This window comes from Grammomys surdaster, unplaced genomic scaffold (assembly GCF_004785775.1).
Source record: "Grammomys surdaster isolate TR1022 unplaced genomic scaffold, NIH_TR_1.0 126048, whole genome shotgun sequence".
Taxonomy (NCBI): Eukaryota; Metazoa; Chordata; class Mammalia; order Rodentia; family Muridae; genus Grammomys; species Grammomys surdaster.
Window position 1 is genome coordinate 4,212,114 of NW_021620860.1, and position 22,754 is coordinate 4,234,867.

Genomic DNA, 22,754 nt, shown 5'->3' on the forward strand with positions numbered 1-22,754 from the left:
CTCCCTCCCTCCCTCCCTCCCTCCCTCTGTGTCTCTGTCTCTCTCAGTCTCTCTCTCTCAGTCTCTGTCTCTCTGTCTGTGTGTGTGTGTGTCCCCCTCCCATCTCTTGCTCTCTCTCCCCCTCTCTTGACTGCTTACTGTGGTAGCTTTCCCCCACCACTGTATACTACCTTTATTTTCTCAAACAGTAGCAAAACAACTACTAAAATGTGTGGTTTGTTTTGTTTTTTGTTTTTTAAATCTCTGGACTTTCTAGTATCTTTAATCCAAACTGTTCAGATGACCTGCTGAGCAAGTAAGTCCATGTCACCTGGGACATTTCAAATCACCTTTCTGCTCTCAGAAGGTGTCTGTTCAAGACACTGCATTTTAATAACATAGCAAGAGAAAGATAATTAGGAAAGTTAAGTCTGCTAGACTGGAAAAGGTTTCATTTGAATCACTGGGTTAAAAAGATGCATGTGCATCCTGGTACATACCTTTTTGCTCTCCTCCATTTCATGTTCAAACATGGCACTGAAAACCGGAGACCGAGCTACAGCATGAGAGGAAACAATGCGGTTACCACACAGGAACCGCTCCATTACCCCAGTAACAATCAAGGTCTTTGCTCTTCCTGTCCCACTCCCGAGGAAATGCTCTCGGACTCGAATCACATCAGAATTATAAAACATACGCTTTCAAAACATTGCCTTGGCTCTATTTCAGTCATCTACATGTAATGGAGATTATTTACCCGTGTACGACGACAACAGTGTATGGACTACTGGTATAGACTTTGAAATTCTATACGAGAATTGGGAGAAAGGTCTAAGCAGAGGTTCTAATATCTGGATGTGGCTGGAACAAGGCACCTCTATAGAGACCACACAGTGAGGTCAAAAGCTGGGCTTAATGGCACGTACTAGCTTGGTAACGAACATTTTGGGTAAGTTGTCTCCTCCTCCCGCAGTGTGTTCTCAATGAAGTTGCTATTATTCCCCCAAAGGCTGTAAAAGCCTTAGATTAAGTATATATAATGGTTTATGGTCCTTCAAAGCTCCCTCTATTTGGTAAAACCATCTTCCTTAGCATTTAATTTCTTTCATTACAGAGAATTCAGTTTTTCCTTTTAGAAATGGGAATGAAGGGCTGGAGAGATGGCTCAGAGGTTAAGAGCACTGACTTCTCTTCCAGAGGTCCTGAGTTCAATTCCCAGCAACCACATGGTGGCTCACAAACATCTGTAATGGGATCTGATGCCCTCTTCTGGTGTGTCTGAAGACAGCAACAGTGTGCTCATATACATAAAATAAATAAATCTTAAAAAAAAAAAAAAGAAATGGGAATGGAGAAAAAAAAAATCAAGAAACAAGAGCCCATGTACATTCTATGAACACCCATGAAAACCACACATACACAGCTTACTTTCAACCATGAAAAGTAATAAAATGACTAAGAACTCAAACATTTTCATGTTGCTGAGTAAATCAGGGGTTGGGGTCAGAGCTGAAACCCCCAACCCAGTACCTAGGAGTGGACAGACAGATTGAGAGTGTGGGAAGGTGGCAGACCTGGAGCTTTGGGCCTATAGTTTATGTCAGAAAAAAATCATTTTAGCTCTATCATTTTCTAGCCATTTTCTTGGAAGAATCATTTAACCCTCTGAGGTCCCTCCTTTTTTTTAACTTATAAATTAACCAAGCATAGTAGTGTACACCTGTCAGGCAGGAGAATTCTGCACGTGAGGTCAGCCTGCATTATATAGCAGAAATTTCTCCTCACTTCTTTAGATTTCAAATGTGAACCTCAATGTTCTGATCTATTTCAGAAGGTTATCTCTATGTTCTTATTTCAGAAGAGTTACAGGCTATATGGTACTTACAAGCTGGTACTTCAATATGGGCGGGGCAACAGCAGGCAGGGCTTAGAAAGTCATCAGTAGACAGACTGCAGCTGATGCAATGGGAACAGAATCACAAGAGAGAACAGAGGGAACACTGAAGCAGACCCTTAGGACTGGCTGATGTCTGAAGGGACAGGTGAGGGAGAGGAAGAGAAGCTACACAGTAGAAATAGCTGGAGCCAGCAGGATATACAGCTCAGAGATGGAGTGCTTGCCAAGCACACATGGGGCCGAGGGTTCGATTTTCTGAGCCATAAGGGGAAAGAACAAGATAGCTGAAGAACCAGGAGAAAACTGGAGCATGGAGTCAACTAGCACATGATTGAGCCTCTCAAACTTAGAAGCTAGCAGGTCATTCATCTAACTTTGGAAAATTGCTTTTCTGGCAAGGAGGTGAGCTGAGGACATTGTGGGGAAAGGAAGTAGACAGTGAATGTGCTAGCTCAGAGTATGTGGGGAGAAAGGGAGTACATACACTGAGAGAACGAGGCTTCTAGGAAGGCAGGACAAGTTCAGAGAGCAGGACTATACAAAATAATCGATGCTAAAGATGAGCAATACCTCCTGCCAGTGAGAAGGCAAGCGACAGAACAGTAAGCATCGAGGACGTTCCTACAAAAGGGCCTCTTGGAAGGTAAGGGCATCCTTTACGAGTTGGAGGAGGTTAGAGGGGAAAGGCTGAAATCTGAAATATCTATTGTTGGGGGAACAAAGGAAGCTGACTACATCTATAGAAAGACACGAGGAGGGGAGGCAGGAGGGCTGAGGCGATGGCTGAGTGGATCAAGTGCTCACTGAACAAGCATGAGGACCTCTGCTCAGATCCCTAGCTTCCACTCAAAACCTAGGTTATGTACTGGTAACTCCAGCACTAAGTGAGGACAGGGAAGAGACACAGTGGATCCCTGGACCTCACTGGTGAGTCAGTCCAGTAAAACAGTGAGCTTTATGTCACTGAAACCCTATCTCAAAAAGTAAGGTAGAGAGTGACAAAAGAAGACAGTCAACCTCTGGCCTCTGCACAAACACACAAAGTACACGTCCTTGCATAGACACGCACAAATACATGTTTATACCACACACACAAACAAGGAAAAACATTAAAAGGGAGGGGGATGGGGGAAGCAAGCATGCTGAGGGTCTCACTATATAGGTAGATATTAGCCTAAGTTACTCACTTCCTTCAGCACTGACATTACCTAGCTAAGGCAGAGAATGGAAAGCTGTCACATGAGAAAGGTTGAGCTCATCTCAAGTGTGTGCTTTACACTGATGGAGCTGAGTCATCTCATAGAGGAGTCTTGAGAAAACATTGTTACTTGGACAGTCACTCGGTACTATTACATGCTCTGTGGTCTGCAGAGCAGTGTATAGCTATGGCTCCACTTTTCTCTAAGGTGAAGTCAGCCCTCTGTCAGTTCTTCCTCGGGGTGAGTCCTGGTTTTAAAGATCAAGAACCTGACAGAACAAGAGCTGATCCTCTGATCAGTGGCATAGTCTTCTTCTTCTTATGTGTTTATAGTGAAGGGAAGGCTTAACTATCCCAGAGGCCTAGGTCTCACCCTGACCCTAGAACAGAATCCTCTCTATCACAGCCAAAGCCCAGCAGGAGCTACCACTTGCTTTTAGGTACTCCAAGAGCTACTTTCCCAGGCCAAAGATATGTAGTACCTTTGTATGACCACCACTCATACTTTTAAAATAGTACCCAGTCTACCTGAGACAAACCAGAAACGCCGCTTTTATGAAGAGTAGCACTTTTAGTTACACAGTTCAGGTATGGTGGCATATACTCCAGCAGTAGGGGCTGGAAGTGGAGTGAAGTTTGAGGATAGCCTGGGCGAACAATAAGTTCTAGGTCCACCTAAGCGATAAAGTGAGACCCTATCTCAAAACAGCAAAATGAAAATGAATTTTAAAAATGTATTCAGGTGCAGAGTTCGTAAGTTGAAGTTGTTTCAAAAGGCAATTTGGTAGCCACTATTCTTCCTATTGAATCAAAATTATAAAGTGAATCATGAATAAACACCAACCTGCTAAGATAGCCTTGTGAGCCTGGAATTCTTGGCCAGCCACACACAAGCAGCAGTCTGTGAATCGAGAGTTCTCCCACAGCCCTCCTAACTCATCTGCCAACCGGCACTCAGGAACCTTTACCATGTTCATAGTATTCTGCCCAGAAATATTGACAGAGTCTTGTACTACACTCACCTGTGAAATATAAAGAGACAAAAACAAAGCTTTTGTTACCAGCAAGAGGAGAGAGGACTCCTACCTTAGTGCTGCAGATATTTAGATACCACATTTTCTTGAAATTACCTCCACAAATCCAGACTTTCTCCTTTGGCTCAATTGTTTCCCTGCTTATTATAAACATACCTCTTTCATACCACACCTTAGGACAATGCAGCTTCCCAGAATAAGTTCTCCTACAGTTTCTAATAAGTCCCATACCTTTGCAAACCCAAGCACAGCCCCAAGGAGAAACTCACAAGAACAAATGCTAAATGTCAAGTATTCTCCTTATCCCACCTTAAAAGAAAGCTTACACATAAGAGCTGTTATAGAAGTCACCATATCAAACTCTCTAAGTTCAAAAGCACTTCACTTACTTTAGTTAGGTCAAGAAACACACAAAAAAGTATAATTTCTATGGAGCTAGGAAAGTGACTGGCATTTCTCAAAGACGTTTGATTAATGAACATGATGGCCTGATTCCCACAAGGACTGATCTAGAAAGGCCTTCCAGTAGGGATAACTGGGTGAGTATGCCATCATCTGTAACAATGACATTCAAGATGACTAACTTCAGTTTACACACGCGTTTACACTCCTGGAACAGAACAGCAGTACCAACTGTATGAAAAGCTCCAACTTTCCACTCTGGCTTCAGTAGCATGTGACAACTAGTTGAATTAATTCAACCCAGATAGAAACCAAGCTAAATTTATAGATGAGTTTGTGGAAGTCAGATGTTAGGATACCAATTACAAGGATTTAGAAACCACATTAACATTATAAAATATAAAATATGCTAGCCACCAAACACAAAAATAAGCAGCCATGAACCCAACAACACTGTTTTTTCCCCTACAACAATACAACATGTTAGAAAAGTTAGGTCTAAGCAGAACTCAAGCCCTGAGAATCAACTCCCTGTTCTTCTTCTGCTAAGAGTCTGATGAGAAAGACAGTTTAAGAACATCCTTGATGACCCAGATTTCTTTTGACCTTCAAGATGCAAGTCATCCTTTAGCTGCAGTCCTAAACCCAGAGGCAAAGTTAATGCTTGATCCAAATGACCTATAATACCTTCTCGTAAGAGTGAGATATTTACTACCAGGTCAAGAAGCGTACTCATCTCTATAAAACAAGCTGTTATGGTTTTGCACAAGGAGGGAGTCGAGTTAATCAATTGTGAATGCGCTCAGCATCAGAGCACATTTATCAGAGACAGTTTATAACAATATCTTAATAACCCAGAACCCAGCACAAACCACCCCACAGAGATCCCTTTTGTCCTTTGTGAGATTTCTAATTTGGTTCAATCATTTTCTCATATTGGCACCTTCTTTTCTTTGATATAATATTAATACTAAAAGTATAAGTTTCTGTTCCCAGTTATAGTTCTAAATACTGATTTAAAAAAAAGGAAAGACCAATTAAATCCAACTTCCTCATAGGGAAAGGCAGGAATCCCCAGGGATGGCCAATAAAGGGAATAGAGAAAGCTTTTGGCACCATGTTTCTAGTTTGAATTAAACCAGGCTGACAGGAGCCCAAAATCATTAACACTTAATAGCAACTGAGTAGACTGGGTAAAATGAATTGGCAAAAGCTAAGCTGAGTTTCAAATGAACTATGGTTACCAGTGGACCTTCTGCTGGCTAGATACATGCTTAGTAATGAGTGGGGCCCAAAGTCTACGGCACCTCTCAGGAGGGCAATCCTTCTCTCTGGACACAGACAGGAACACAGCAGGAAGGAGAATGTACCTTTATGGTCTGAGCCAGGCTTGTTCTGTAGATATATGGATGCTTGGATTCTCCAGAGCTCTGAATGTCTGACACCTCTTACCAACATTAAATTCGCTTAATTAAAAATAAATTTTAAATGGCACTCACAAATGAGTCTTCAGAGTCCAAACTTTTAACTTAGAGAGGGATTGTTTTCCTCTGCAAATGATGATGCTAAAATGAGACCATTTTGAGAAAAACGAAAGATGTTTTTATGCCTATAAAGTTGACTACGGAGACTCATTCAGAACTGCAGCTGTGAGGATGACGTGACTGTGACATTTATGTTGTCTTATAAATGAATGCATGAAAATGTCGTAGGAAGGCTGTATAATCTCCCAAGCTTCAAGTTAAGGAGGGTCTCACTTTTTTTTTTAAAGATGTATGTATGTATGTATGTATGTATGTATGTATGTATGTATGTATATTTATTACATAGTGTTCTGCCTGCATATATACCTGTGAGCCAGAAGAGGGCATCAGATCACATTATAGATGGTTATGAAACCATGTGATTGCTGGGAATTAAACTCAGGACCTCTGGAAGAGCAGTCAGTGATCTCAACAATCTGAGCCATCTCTCCAGCCCCAAGGGTCTCACTTTTAAAGTCAACTTCTCTTCCCCACCCTGGTCTGGTTTTTCAAGACAGGATTTCTCTGTGTAGCCCTGGCTGTCTTGAAACTTGCTCTGTAGATCATGCTGGCCTCAAATTCAGAGATCCTGCCTGTTTGCTGAGTATGGGATTAAAGGCATGGACTACCATGCTGGCTTCAACTTCTCTTTTGTAAAAAAGGAAATTTAAAATAAAAAATTTTAAAGGAAATTTCATGAATGACTAAGGGCTGTCGAGTATTGTATATTCATCCACATAAGAGGGAAATCCTTAGAAACATTCAGTACCTATTAAACACTAAGGACTGTGAAATCTTGTACACTCATCTCCATAAAAAGGGAAATCCATGAAAAACACTTTAGTGCCTATATAATAATGAAAAATTAAAAGAATAGGGGCTGGAGAGAAGGCTCAGGGGTTAAGAGCACTGACAGCTCTTCCAGAGGTCCTGAGTTCAGTTTCAGAAACCACATGGTGACTCACACACCATCTGTAATGGGATCTGATACCCTCTTCTGGTGTGTATGAAGACAGTTAAAATGTACTCCTATACATTAAAAAAAAAGAAAGAAAAACATTTTAAAAATTGAAAAAATAAGGAAACACTACACACTGCTTATAGTGTAGCACATCACTCAAAGCAACACTAGAGACAACCAGAACGTCAATCATAAGAGAACAAACAGCACAAACATAAAACACTTTCTCCTGCACTAAAAATAAACTGTGGTTACATACAAAGTATACATCTTAGAAACAATGTCATAAAAAACAAAAAGCAAGTCCTAAATGACAATAGTCCATGACTTATGAGTTTTAAAAAGCTTAAAACCAAGTAAATCTGAAGAATGTGTTATTGTTCAGGGAACAACAGCACACACAGGTTATCTTCAAGTGTGGATGTGTGTTTACTATCAACATAGTTTATAACCTACAAAAATGCTGCATGTCAAGCTAACGTCTTCGTAGGTCAAGAACAAACTGGTTGTTTCATATAGTGTAACTAATGCATACCAACAATTCACTAATAAAAAGGAAAAAAGGAATGGACATATTTATTTAAAATTAGGTAAAAATACATATTCTCAGGCAACCAAAGGAATATTCTATGCATGAGAATGAAAAGTTACGTTTTAGAAGCATAAGCTAATGTCCAGATATTTTTTTTATGTCCAGATATTTTATAAGTGGCATTTCACAGTTTCCTATTTCCCCTTAACTACCACCTTACAAAGAGGACTCTTTTCGTCTTCAAAGGCAATGAAGGGGAAATGCATGCACCTTCATTGCTAACGAGTATTTGTTCTCAATGTAAGTAACTAGAAAGGGTTAACAGAAGCTGAAAATTTTCATGAAGATTTTCTATGGCCCAAATTATTAAGGAGGAAATTAAAAATATAATTTAAACATGCTCTTTATCTCCTCTCTTTCATTACCAAAGTAAATACTCTCTGTTAAGAAAATTTGGGAAAGCCCTTGCTCTCTTGAGTGAATGGCATTCAGCTCCACTGAGTACAGCACAGCAGACAGGAAGTGGAAATGGAGAGCTGGCATGGCCTTGACATTAATTTGCTATACAACGTTAGGAATAATTACCTGACCTCCCGAGGCACTACTTCTCTCTGTATAACAAGAAATGACAAAAACAGACCTAACTGAATTCTAAAGATTGTGATAAGGAATGATTCAAGAAATACTTAGAAAACACTTCTAAGTATGTTAATTAAACAAAATCAACTTGGAAGAATCACCATATTTTCTAAAAGACAAAAATCATGGAGATCTAAAAGTGAACCCCTGTGTGGCACATTACAAACAAGACCACCCACCTGGTACGTTTGACTTACAATCTAATTTAAACATTCAGTCGCAGTAATACCACTGAGATAAAGGCCAAATGAGCACATGTGTGGTGGTCAGTCTTTAACTTTAGGATTCCCTTATGACTGCTGGGTGCACCAAGAATCCTTGAAGCGGCTGCACTTAGTGAATATCAGAAGTATCTGGGCACAGTCTGAGCAAGCACTGCAGCATAGTGGGTATTTGCAACTAAATTCCCATGTGGATATCCTTTCATAAAATCTCTAGATAATTAGAAAATAATTAAAATAGAAAACAAAATATAAACATGAGTTAAAATAAATTTGTTTATAAATATTCCCTGATACAGGGGAAAACAGGTCAAAGGAACAGGACTTAAATGGAAAATGGTTTAGCTGTGAAAAGTGCTAAGAACTTGGATGAATTGCAGACATTTTAAAAACCCACACATCCAATACACACCCCCACGCAACTGTCTTGCAGTGTTGAATGCTACTAAGTCCACAGAGAGCCTTGGAACAGGAATGAGTCTCACTAGGCACAAGACCAAGTACGAGAAGCAACACTCGGCACCTGTGGCCAACTGGGAAGTGTGAGCGGAACAGATGGCACACCTGGTTCTATGGCGAGAAACTACGGCATCAGCAGAACTCAGCAGACGTTTCCCTGTTCAACATCTCCTCGTCTCCAATGTGTCATCTCACTTCCCTTCTAAGTCAGTAAGGCAAATCTAAACTTAACCACGGATTTCTCCTAAGAGAATTCATATGGGGAAGTGAGGAGAGAATGCTGGAACTCAGCCTCAGACCTAACCATAGGAGAAGAGTAATCAAGTAAGGGCAGGCCAAATGGTTTCCAAGTCACGATGACAATCCAGGGGTTGGAGCAGCTGGATCAGTGTGGAGAAAGAGGAAGAGGCACATGAGAAAAGCATGGACCCACTGCAGACCTGCAAATACAACAATATAAGGTGCAGCATTGCCTAAAATGCCAGAGATAATATTTAGAGAAGATTTGCCTCAGAGAAGCTTGAAGACTAGCTTCCATTTCCAACAAAATTAGAATTTCCCAATATCTTAAAGTTTTTCTTGAAACACTAGTCTTCAGCACTCAGGAGGCTAAGCAGGAAGATAGTAGTGAGCTTGAGTTCATCCTGGGCTACAGAGAAACCTCCTGTAAAAAAACAAAAACCAAAGAAAACCCCCACAAATCCCTAGGATAGCCACCAGGCAAAGATTGACACTGATGCTGTTTATACAACAGCTGACCTCACACAAAGCCCTATGATTATTCTCACTGTTCTATCGAGCTGAGTGAGTGTGTGACTTGCAGCTAATAAGACTAACAAGAAACTCACATTTTAAGTTCATTAAACATAAAACAACTACCACATTTCACGTACTTATATAGATGCTGATACCACACCATTTCATTCAGTCACTCTGCAATTCAAAAGGAGAGGAATGGCTATTATGCAAACTAAATTTTACCTTTTCAGTGTGCACAGCTTTCTAATCATTAGCAGTATGTGTTACCATCCACAAGCCTGTTACTGCTGGCCATGCTTCTTTCACAAAAGGGCAAGATTTCTAAGGGACAAGTTCCTGGACTACACAGGTGTGATATGCCTTTAGAAAGGTCATTAACTCACAATGCAAGCCTGTTATTTCATGAGCTAGTTGGCAGTTGGGACTCTTGGCCTGTACTCTGCTTCCTGAAAGTACAATGGTTATTTGCTTTGCTCTCAGAAGGCAGTCCCCTGCCTATGAGATGTACAGGGACACTAATATTCTAGTTTATAGGATAGAACTTTTACTTGTTTACCCAAGTTGCATTTCTAATTGTATGGAAAATGGCATAAAATAGCTCACTGCAATATTCAGTATCCATATTAAAACTCCCCTTTCAATTAGATCTTGGGTCAAGGAATTTTTCTAAGCTTCTTTACTTTCCAATTTTGTAATGACTCCAGCAAGCATGTACACTCAACACCTAGTCCAAAGAGGGAAAAAGAAGAGCAAGCAAGAGTTAAACACACCAAACTTGCCACTTAAGAAGGAGCCAGGAAGTTTAAACAACAGACACACAGATCTAGTTGCAGTTGCTGGCCACTGTTCAGCTTGAAGTGTCAGATCTTCCAAATACTATGTGAAAAAACCACAGTTTTTGTTTTTTTTTTTTTTTTTTAAAGTGAGGATCCTGACTCAAGCAGCTCAAAACTGACAGATACAATCTTTGTTCTTATGAACAGTAACAAGTGGAGAGCTCAGGTGCCCGGCAACCTTGAAATCATAAGGCAGTTCAATCAGTCACATAAATAACATTTGTACAGAACCACTCCCCTTGGGGATTTTTCTCATTCCACAGTCTTGACACAATACAATTAAGTCTACCAATACACATCAGGTCAGGGAATTGCCAGTCTCAAAGCAGGGCAAAAGGACTCACCTCGCAGAAGAGGGTGAGCTTGTCATCAGGGAGAAGCCCATTGGCCTCGTCCAAGAGAAAATCTCTACGGATGAATTTTTTGAATCCCCAGTCTTTGCCTTGCACGAACCTATAAGCTCGTTGACTCTCTGGGATGGAAAAGAGTCATATTTAGTTACACAAAGACCAGCCCAAATCTATAACGGATCAGTGTGTGACAGGATTGATGTGAAATAGAGAACATTTACCCATAGCTTTGGTTTCTTCTCCCTTGGCATTCAGGATGGAGAACTTGAACTTTGCCCGAACTTCGCTCTTTGGACAGCTGACCAACAACAGGTAAAGCGACAGGTAATCTTTGCTTTCTTCATCTAGCCCTTTCGGGTTTACTCGCAAACACCTGCTCATCACAGAAAGAAATGTGCATCAAAAGAACCCTTATGGCTCCTGCAGCCTAGCATGAACATCAGAATCCAGAGGGGAAGATTTGCTTCTTCTGATACTGTTGTTAGGTTTTGCTGTTTTAAACTCTAAGTCCCGCCAGGCAGTGGTGGTGCACGCCTTTAATCCCAGCACTTGGGAGGCAGAGGCAGGCGGATTTCTGAGTTCAAGGCCAGCCTGGTCTACAGAGTGAGTTCCAGGACAGCCAGGGCTACACAGAGAAACCCTGTCTCGAAAAACAAAAAAAAAAAAAAAAAAATAAACTCTAAGTCCCTCACCAGGAGACTGACTCAATAGGAACTTGAAATAACTTTTCTTTTTTTTAAGATTTATCTATCTATCTATCTATCTATCTATCTATCTATTTATTATGAATACACTGTAGCTGTCTTTAGACACATCAGAAGAGGGCATCAGATCTCATTACAGATGGCTGTGACCCACCATGTGGTTGCTGGGATTTGAACTCAGGATCTCTCGAAATGCAGTCAGTGTTCTTAACCACTGAGCCATCTCTCCAGCCCGAAGGCAGGCCTTTAATCCCAGCACTTGGGAGGCAGGAGGATTTCTGAGTTCGAGGCCAGCCTGGTCTACAGAGTGAGTTCCAGGACAGCCAGGGCTACACAGAGAAACCCTGTCTTGAAAACAAAACAAAACAAAACAAACAAACAAAAAACAGACAAGAATCAAGGAGCATTTACATCCCTTACATCTCTGCCATTTCTTTAATAACTGTCAAAGCATTAACCTGTCTCACTCTAAAATATTTAGAGTATTTCAGACTAGTCTGTTTTCTGTTTTCATTCTTTAAATTCAGAAAAGGTAGCCCTTAGTTTTTCATGGAGGAATTTTTTTTTTAAAGTCAAAGAGCCTTTTAGCAACACTGTGGGAGAAAAACGTATTCTGGAGAAGTATGCACATAATATATACTCTCTTTTTTCTTTTCTTTTTCTTTTTCTTTTTTTTTTTAAAGATTTATTTACTTATTTTATGTGAGTACACTGCTGCTGTCTTCAGACACACCAGAAGAGGGCATCAGATCCCATTACAGTTGGTTGTGAGCCACCATGTGGTTGCTGGGAATTGAACTCAGGACCTCTGGAAAAACAGACGGAGCTCTTAACCACTGAGCCATCTCTCCAGGCCCTTTGTTTTTTTTGTTTTTTTTTTTTTTTTCAGGCAGGGTTTTTCTGCATAAATAATTTTGGTTTCCCTAGAACTCGATGTGTACAGCAGGCTGGCCTTGAACTCACAAAGAACTTCCTGCTTCTGCTTCCCACATGTTGGGATTAAAGGCATGTGTTACCGCGCCTGGCTGATACATTTATCGTTGTAGGTATTTTAATGATTGTGTGTGTGAGAGGCACCTGTGGAGGCAAAGGCATGGGATCCCTCCAAAGCTGGAGCCAGAGAATTATAAACCATCCAATGTGTGTGCTAGGAACTAAACTCAGATCCTTATCAAAAACAGCCAAGTATTCTTACCTGCTGAGCCACACCTCTAACCCCCAGCAATTATATTTTAAGATTTAAAATAACAGAGACATTGTGGAAGAAGCACAGACAAAAGGAAAACTTATTCTACAGGGGAATGTTTCAAGCTTGGCTTCTAAATAAGAGTCTGAGATGCCAATCTGTTAGGATGATTCAAAACAGAATTTAGATGCAGAACTTAATAGGTTCAGCTGAGTTAAGTTGTAAATGTCATTAGCTGAAATGCATGTAGGTCAGACACTGCTTTACCACCATAGAACACAAGTCACGTATATCTTCAGGTCTTGCCAAGGTTGTGTCACCTCTCTCAAACAGGTGGTCTAATCCAGTGCCTCTCTAGGGAGTACAGAAGCTATATATATCACTGTACAAGATGCTACAGAAATTTAAATATATGCCTAGAACAAACATTTCGCTCAATATGTAGTCTGCCACTTGATGTACCAAGTCAACAAATATTAAATTAATAAACTTTTCAGTGGGTTATCAGAGATCAAAGTGGTGATTCAGAGACAAAATGTTTTGATCTTTTCTGGGGACATATGGTTGTATCCTTAACCACCTGCTCCTATACCTCAAGATGATACTTGGTTTAGAAGGCATTAATCCTCACTCCCAGATCATATTTACCTGGCAATAGGCACTAGTTCGGGGATCCCAGACTTAACCCATTCAGTACATGAATGACACACACTTGACTATACAGTCAACTCAGAGAAAGCTCAAAGATTTGTTGGCATCTGGTAGACATACCCAATGTTACTTCAAGCATAAGGAAGCTACATTTAAGACATTTAATACCATGAAAATGAGGTCTGCAGTGTAATAATGTGTCTCCTGGAAGAGGCTTATCTCTACCCTGCCAGTTACAAAGTCAAAGAAATCTGCTTTATTGCTTAAAAGTAAACTATTATTATTATTTGAGACAGGATCTTATATGGTCCAGGCTGCCTCAAACTCCCTATATAGTAAGGATGATCTTGAACCATGGCCCTGTTCTCCTTTTTGAGAAAGAGTCTCATTATGTAACCCTGGTTACCTTGGAACTTGCTATATAGACCAGGTTGTCCTTGAATCCAGAGATCCACCTGTTCCCCCAACCCCCAACTCCACCCAAAGGCATCCACTAGCATACCCCGCCTACCCTTGAACTCTTGAGAGTCAGAAAACCTCTGCCTCTGAGCAATGGGATTTCATGTATCTACCACCACACCCCATTTATGAGTTCTTGGGATGGAGTCTAAGTCTTTATATGTGTGCAGAAAACTTAAAAGTCAAGGTTTTAAGTTAAAAAAAAACTTAGATGTGTTGCCAGATGCAATGACACACACCTTTAATCTCAGCACTCAGGAAACAGAGGCAGGTGGATCTTTGTGAGTTAAAGTCAGCATGGTCTACATGTTGAGTTTCAGGCCAGCCAAACACTACAGTGAGATCACATCTCAAAACAAACAAAAGGTCACAAAAATTAGACTTTCTGCTTTTCTTGGAAAAAAAATAAAAACAGAAAATCTGATGGTAGTAGGCCCTTCTCCACACAATGTAGCTTCCCTATGCTTGCAGTAACATTGGTTAGCTAGAGCTGGGTGGCTACCAGTCCTTCATATACTTAACTGCAGTGCCAAGAACTAAACCTAGATCCTCACACATGCTAGGTGAGCACTCTGCTGCTGAGCTACATGTCCAGCCCTCTGACAGTCTTTTAAAAACTTTAAATTATAGTTATTAAGTCTTTTGTGTGTCCCTAAGTTGGTCCATAAGTGCCATGGCTCAACAGTGGAGGTCAAAGGACAACTTACAGAAACCAGTTCTTTTCCTTGCATGATATAGGTACCAGGGATCAAACTCGGACCTTCAGGTAACACCGGCCCTCTTTATTCATTTATGTTATCCTATACAAATTGAGCTTGCTACATTATACTAAACTCATTAATTAAATTATTTCAAGCATTTGTTTGTGAGTACCTACCGTAACCACAACTATCCTAGGTAAAGGGAATAGGAAGGTGAGGTTCCTGCCTTTAAGAAATCACATTCTGTCCAGATCCTATTCAACCAAGCAAAACAGATGACTTATAGAAAAAGTTTACAACTCGAGGTGTTCTTCCTCACCATTTCAGTTTATCATTGGCTCCTGATGAAAAAGTTGAACTTTTTATGACTTCACCCATTTCCTCCCGGCAAAAACTAAAGTTATTGATGGTCCACATGTAGGAGAACTTCACTACCTTGATCTGTTGATAGAAAATTAGTAAGGAATTAAATAGGATGTGGGCAACCTAGGAAAAACAGGCTGAAAATCAGACAAGCATCCTTCCCTTATCCCCACAGGAAGACATCAGTTCATTAAAAGAAATTAAAGAAATCTCTGTAACCTACTGTTTCATAACTTTTCAGCTTCTGAAAACTGGCTGGAAGTGAGAAAATCCCAGTCATGGAAAGAACAGCAACGACAAGAACAAGACATGGACAGGATAGGGGAAGTCTAAGCTCTGTGGTCCTAAACAAGCCCATAATTGAAATGCTGATGCCATTCCTGGGGCTGTGGTCTCAAACACAACTGTTCCAAGCTTTAGAACACACCCTGATCAAGGAGGATGTAAAGGATCTAGCCAAAGATTTCCCTTCAACTACCATAGGAAACCGCTAGCCTTGGGGATTCAGATTCTATGTTAGAAAAACAAGATAAACAAGGTCCTCATTTTATGCTGATGCCAGAGAAACTAGGAAACTCAGAGTTAGGAAGTGACTGTGGTGCTTTTGCCCAGGAGAGAAACCTGAACTTACCTGTGTATAGCACCAGCTCTCAGCAACAGGACCACTCGACATTTCTGCCGGAGGTGGAGGACTTGGAACCCTTGACATCGCCAGTTTGAAGGTTAAACTGAGTCTCCAGAGTCAGGGGGCAAAGATTTCTGGTTTTTCTTCACCCTGGTAAGACCCAATAATTTAAAAAAACTTATTAGACTTTTTAAAAAATTGATTACTTTAATGTTAAGTCTCAATTTTTAAATTCTGCTCTCATATAATCTATCCCAACTGCAGTCTCCCCTCCCTCCAGTCCCCCAACCCACCCAACCTCTCCCTTCCTTCTACTATCCTATGATTTGCTTCATCTTCGAAGAGACTGGAAACTTTGTGGCCTGTTGAAATGTTCTATCCTGATTTAAAAATTACCTTCAGAGAAGACCATGTAATCTCCTGTGCAAAATTACATTATTGGCCAGGCATGGTGGCTTACACCTCTAATCCTCTAATCCCAGCACTCAGGAGGCAGACTAAGGTGGATCTCTGTGAATCAGAGCCCTACACAGCAAGTTCCAAGCCAGTCAGTGCTACATAAACCTTGTCTCAAATAAATGAATGAACTGAATAAATAAAATTCCATTACTGTGCCTTGTTCTTATGCATAATGTTCAAAATCATCTTTAAAAAAGAAACCAAACCAAAACAAACAAACAAACAAAAAAAAAAACCCAGCTGGACAGGGTGGTACAAATACCTTTCATCCCAGCACTCTGGAAACAGAGGCTGGTGGATCTCTTAAATTTGGGGCCAACCTAGTCTATACAGTCCAGTCAAGCGAACATAATGCTACAGAGTACAATAAAACAACAGCAAAAAGAAACAAACTAGCTGGGTACGGTGGTGCACACCTTTAATCCCAGCATTCAAGAAGCAAAAGTAGGCAGATCTCTATGAGTTCAAGGCCAGCCTGGTCTACAGGGTAAATTTCAGTATAGCCAAGGAAGGCTACATAGTGAAACCCTGTCTGGAAAACCAAAAAGAGACAAAATTAATTAAAGGATATATTAAAGCAGATATCTAAAAATGCTGCTTGACAAACAGGTAACATGGTTAATACTAGATACCTCCTTGCCACCAGAACCTGCTCTTAGGACACAAACGCTCTACTCCTGTTGAAAATGACCTTGGTACCCTACCCTCCAATTTTCTGGTCTCCTGTGCCTCCCTGCAAACTTAAGAACAGCCTTCTGTTCCACTCCTCTGCCAGCTGCTCTCTTAAAGGGCGGCATTTTTACACCTCCCTTAGATGTGTTCCTTTCTCTGCAACATCAAGTCAAATTTTCACCTGACTTTCTGTATTTTTCTTGCTTTCTCTGCTAATAGCTCCTCAGTTTCAATTTCTCTTTCTTTTTCCTTTCCTTTTTCCCTTTCCTCATTTTTTTCCTTGCCTTTCCTTTCCTTTTCCCTTTTTCCCTTTCCCTTTTTTCTCCTTTTTTCCCTTTTCCCTTTTTCTCTTTTTCCCTTTTTCCCTCTCCTTTCCTTTCTCTTACCTCCCTCTGCCTTCAGATTATTGATATGAAAAGCAAGTGCCACCACATGTAGTCTTCCTCAATTTTTTTTACTGAACTTTCTTTGTTCACTATCACTCTCCATAGTTTAATTCTCAATCATTTTCTCAATTTATATTCTTATGGCGATCAATCATTTCAACAATATCAAATTTCAGTCAGTACACAAATATTTCCCAGTCTCTTTATACCTTTCTCATAGCCCCAGACCCCTTTCAAATAGCTGTTACACACCTTGATGGGCTGTACCACTAACAAATAAAATCCAACTCAAAATTATTTTTAAAAATGTAAGTCATGTGCTGGGCAGTGGTGGCGCATCCCTTTAATCCCAGCACTTGGGAGGCAGAGGCAGGCAGATTTCTGAGTTTGAGGCCAGCCTGGTCTACAGAGTGAGTTCCAGGACAGCCAGGGTTACACAGAGAAACCCTGTCTTGAAAAACAACAAACAACAAACAAACAAACAAACAAACAAATGTAAATCATGGATTAGCATAATGGCTCTGTAGAAAGAGGTGCTTACTACCAAGCCTATTGACCTGAGGTTTTTGAGCCCTGGAATCCACAAAGTAGAAGGAAAGAACCTACAAACTGTCCTCAGACCACATGTATGCTGTGGCATATGTATGATATCCCCACAAAATAAAGTAAATGTAACAAAAGTATTAAAATGTAAGTTAGGCCAGGTATGCTAGTATATACTTGAATCTTAGCATTTGGGAATCAGAAGCAGCAGATCTCAGTGAGTTCAAGGCTAACTTGAACTCTATGTCTCTATTGACGTAGAGAGTTATAGACCAGCCATGGATAAACAATGAGACCTTGTCTCTCAAAACAAACAAACAAACAAACAAGCAAACAAAGTAAGTCAAAAGATGCAAAGTTGCAGAGATATAGGATAGACACAGAAACTCTCACACTGTTGTCAAGACAGTAGATAAAGAATTATACTATGTGTGTAGGAATTTGGTCACATCTAGCAAAGTTTAAAGTACACATACCACAGAACTTAGCACTCCCACTTTGAACAGAATGCATACTGCAGCAGGGTTTGCCAAGTTGGGAAGGCAACAGAATTACCTCTTAAGAATGTTGATCCTACCCCCAAGCTTCTGAGTCAGCAGTTTGGGATAGGCCCAAGAGACTTCGTTGCTAGCAAGGTCCTGGTAATCCTGCTATGTTAGTCCTGGAACCACAGTGAGAACTACTACCCTAGAGAAATTCTGCGCTTATGCACAGACATGGACTACAGTACCAATGTGCCACTGTAACAGTAAAAACCTAGTAAGGAACACTAAAAACACTTCAGTAAGGAACAGGTAAATAAACTGGATCCAAACTATTTTAGGATTTAAAATAACAACTAGATCTGTTACACCCTGGTCATCAAACACAGTGTGGTACATTATTTCTGCAAATATAAGTACTGGTACAGATAAAAGTATGCTGTGGAAGCAAAATAAGAATAACAAAAATATGGCAAGTTGTTACAAGGAGAAAAGAAAACACTTTGTCTCTCATGCTTTTGTTTTTAAAGATTTATTTTTATTTTGGTTTTATGGGTTTTTTTGGTATTTTTATTTTATGTATATAGGTATTTTGCCTTATATATGTATGTGTGCATATATGTGCCTAGTGCTCAAGAGGACCTGAAGAAAACCTTGGAGCTGGAGTTATGACAGTTGCTATGTTGGTACAGGAAACTGAACCTGGGTCCTCTGGAAGAGCAGCCTATGATACTAACCACTGAGGGTCCTCTGATGTTTACTTTAAAATAAGGATGATAGAAAGCAAATAAAACAATACAAATCTTAGAGATAACAGCCGCTTGAGTACCTACTATTCTTTTATTTAAGCCAAACTGTTTGGCTTAAGTAAATTTTAAAATGATGAATGTGTATTATGTGTGTGCATACACACACATGTGCATGTGCGTGTGTGTGCACATGCCATGCTATGTATGTGGAAGCCAGAGGACAACTCTTTACTCTTTACCGTTAGTTTTCTCTTCTCCCTTTTACATAGATTTCAGGACTCGATTCAGGTAGTCAGGCCTCCATGGTAAGTAAGTGCTTTACCTCCTGGGCTATCGCACCAATACGGTGCTGTCTGTCCTTTTTGTCTGGCTACTTGAAAGCTGTAAGACAAAACTTTTTGACTCATCTCCTAAAATGACATGCTTATATTCCTACTCTCTAAGTGTTGCTTTATATGTAATCACACATTCACTCTATGTTAGCTTCAATTTCATGCATTTGTCTCTTTGCTATAATTCACAAAGCTATATATTTTTTAATATATATATTTTAATATATATATGTGTGTGTGTAAATATATATATATATAGTTTGTTTGTTTGTCTGTTTGTTGAAACGGGGTTTCTATATGTGGCCATGGCTGTCTCTGTAGACGAGGCGGGCCTTCTCTGTGAAGAAATACTGCCTCTGCCTCCCAAGTACTGGGATTAAAGGTGTGAGCCACCACTACCACTGGGCTGAGCTTCTATTTTGTGCATGTGTGTTTGCACACATGTGGCAGAAGATGATGTAGGATTCTTTTTCTATGGCTCTTCACTCTATTTTTTGAGACAGGATTTCTCCTTGAAACTGGAACTCAGAGATTCAACTAGGCTAGCTGTCCAGAATCCCTAAGTTCCCAAGATCCTCTTATCTCTGCCTCCACAGTGCTGAGATTACAGACTTTACCACATCCATGGCTTTTCATGGGTGCTGGGGATCAGAACTCAGGCCTTTATGTATACATGCATGTTTACTGACTAAGCTGTCTTCCAACTATTTTTTCAAATCCTGGTAGAGGATAGAATAGATGAATAACAGCGAAATCATCCAGAAATAATTCAGCTCACAAACACTTGTTTAAGATAGCACTGGCAGGATTAATAAGTTATATTTGTACCTATCCGGAATAAATATACTTATAAATGTAATGAAATGTTCCATTGGTCATAAATACTACCCTAGAAGCATTTATAACTAAAGCGTCATTTGCCATCACAGATGACATGAAGTGTCTTATATAAATGGCATACTGTTTCATTTAATCTTTCAAACCACTGTATTCACCTGCTTGTTCAGGACATAAGATCTGGTCTCACAGGCTCATTTGTCTAGTAACAAGTAATACATCTTAGGCAGTTTTACAAATCCCAGTTATCACTAGTTGCCTAGAATGAAGCTTCAGATTTCCTACTTCTGGGCAGCGCAGCAATGAAGAAATGAATTTTACCTGTGAATAAAGAGCTTGCACCCAGCTCACGAGGTGTGGGTTAAAGGTGCACTTCACACTGAGTCAGCACAAAATACTCATCTAAACTTATTTGGAAGTCCTTTGTTTTTTTAACTTTGAAATTCATCTAACAGTTTAGAGGGCTGGGGGTATAGCTGAGTAGCAGAGTGTTTGCTAGGTTCAATACCCATTGCTTCAACAAGTACAAAAGTTAAAAGTCTAGGAAAAGACATTTTTTTAAAATGACATTCTATTAATTCGTTAGTTTCTTTCCACTGAATATTACTCCATTATGACCAGAAATAAAAAAAATATTATTTTGTTGGGATTGGGCAAGTATTTGTTTGGGTGGCTACTTTAGTCTATTATTTTAAAAATTAAAATAAAATTTTTTTTAAAGAAATACTATTTTGGTCTTGGCTATTTTTCTCCATTTTTATTTAACTTGTTTTATAACCAAGTCTTTCTTTGAAAATGGAACAAGCAAACAAACAAACAAAAAAAAAAAACCTCAACCAAACAAAACAAACCACTTATCATCAGCACCAGCACCAGCACCTAGGAAAACTAGACTCAATCTCAGCTCTGAAAAGCTCTAACCACACAACCTGCTGGGAGAGAAATTGACTGCGATGGCAGAAGTCTAATTAATTTCACTCATAGTGAGCACCATGGGCAAAGTGTTCATCAGCAAAGTATCCTGGTGCTGCATGAACTCTACAGTACTTCACGCCAACTGCTGCAGAAGCTCAGCAAAAAACAATCTGGGAAGAAGACCTATTTGAGGGTCATACTTTGAGAATGTTTGCAAGAGACAACTTGAGCCAAAATAAATTCTTCACAGCTTCAAACATGTTAAGACATGACCATCCAAGTTCTTTAATGAGAAAATAAGTTTCCCAAGATTACCAAACTCTTCTGCACTGACAACTCAAGCTGAGGAAGCCTTTATATACCACCATATTATTTCTCTGCTGACTCTACAAAATGCTGACCTGTAAGGAAAGATGTTCCTGGATTACACAGGAAAAAAATGTACTTCAGCATATTCCTCTCAACTCTATTACTGGATGCAGTGTTACAAGCTAATCGCCATCTATGATGGAATGCTTCCTAGCACTCATATAAGACCCTGAAATCACTAACCATCTTTTGAAAAGGAATGGTTTATTGAAAAGTGATGGTTTATTTAAAGGGATCAATAAGTATCATATGACTTCTAAGAGGGCTAAACTGTAGAAGGTAGATATAGGTAAGAGAAACATGAATACTATCGTGCAAAAACAATGTTTAAACTGAGTCTACACAGTTCAGTTTTCAGCTAAACTGCCTCTTCCTGTCTTCTTGTAAATGCATAAACATCCCTCTAGCTGCAGTAGATTCTAAAGTGACTTAAACATAATTTGCATCTGTTCTTTGCATCCATGTCTTTACCATCTAGCCTAGTGTCTAGAAACAAAGGTATTAGCTATCCAGTAAAAATACTTGGATGATTAAAATATTTATCTAGTTACACTAGTCAGTCAACTTTTCTAGTTTTATTGGTCCTTTGACAGATCTCTAAGGCAGGTTTTCAAAGAACACTAAGTACATCAGATGTGTGATTTAATGACAATCAGTAATTTGTTCTCTTGGATAAAAGATAAACATAGGTCCAAACTCCTAGCCTGTAACATCAAATTTCAGATCTAAAAAAAATGAGGTCTTTGGCCAGTATGAAGTATATCTTTCTTTTTCAAAGGAAAAAATTCTGGCTGTAATTTCCTTCATTTTAGAAACAGGACTATCAAGTGGGCTAATCAATTGGAGTTAGCCAATAATTAATTTGGGCTAACTTCTTATATAATCAGAATTCTTTCAAGACAGAAAAGCCAATAGTTGACGTGTGGTATTCACTGAGCTAAGACAGAACTTCTCTGAAAAGTGTAAAACATACAGCTTGTGCAGCTATTTTGTCTAATCTTTCATAAGCATTCCTTCATCAATCTAATCTACTCATTCAAAGAATTAAAGAAAGAAATCAATGTACACAGACATATATCTCATACACTCTGATTGCATGCTATCGTGAGGTAGCTGTGTATCCATCCATTTTTAAATGACAGGAATAAGATCATGAAGATACTAAGCTGAACCATGAAACTTGGTGGCACCATGTGATACCCAGCACAAATCAGCTAGGAATGTAGTGTCAGCTAGGAACAGAGGGTTTGTTTTTTTTTTTTTTTTTTTTGCCAGAGAACAGGTAAGAACTTTAAAAAGCCTACTTTTATTTATTTATTTATTTATTTATTTATTTATTTATTTTTTATTTTTTTTTTTTTTTGCTTTAAAGGCTTGTACAGTTTCTAAAGAAGACTCTCAAAGAGACACATGTACACGTTTTTTTTTGTTTGTTTGTTTGTTTGTTTTTTTGGTTTTCCAAGACAGGGTTTCTCTTTATAGCCCTGGCTGTCCTGGAACTCACTCTGTAGACCAGGCTGACCTCAAACTC

The 22,754-nt window shown here is 39.6% G+C and overlaps 1 protein-coding gene across 2 annotated transcripts in view; it reads right to left on the reverse strand.

The window, feature by feature from the left end:
* The window catches only part of Spop (speckle type BTB/POZ protein), a 76,945-nt gene that overhangs the window by 7,559 nt on the left and 46,632 nt on the right, over positions 1-22,754 (reverse strand). For both annotated transcript variants that reach the window (XM_028755063.1, XM_028755064.1), the window contains exons 2-7: positions 15,486-15,629; positions 14,811-14,932; positions 11,012-11,163; positions 10,785-10,912; positions 3,919-4,096; positions 480-535 (exon numbers count right to left, since the gene is read on the reverse strand). In XM_028755063.1, the coding sequence (XP_028610896.1) occupies positions 480-535; positions 3,919-4,096; positions 10,785-10,912; positions 11,012-11,163; positions 14,811-14,932; positions 15,486-15,563 (714 nt within the window). In that variant the 5' untranslated portion in view covers positions 15,564-15,629. The remainder of the gene's footprint in view (positions 1-479; positions 536-3,918; positions 4,097-10,784; positions 10,913-11,011; positions 11,164-14,810; positions 14,933-15,485; positions 15,630-22,754) is intronic.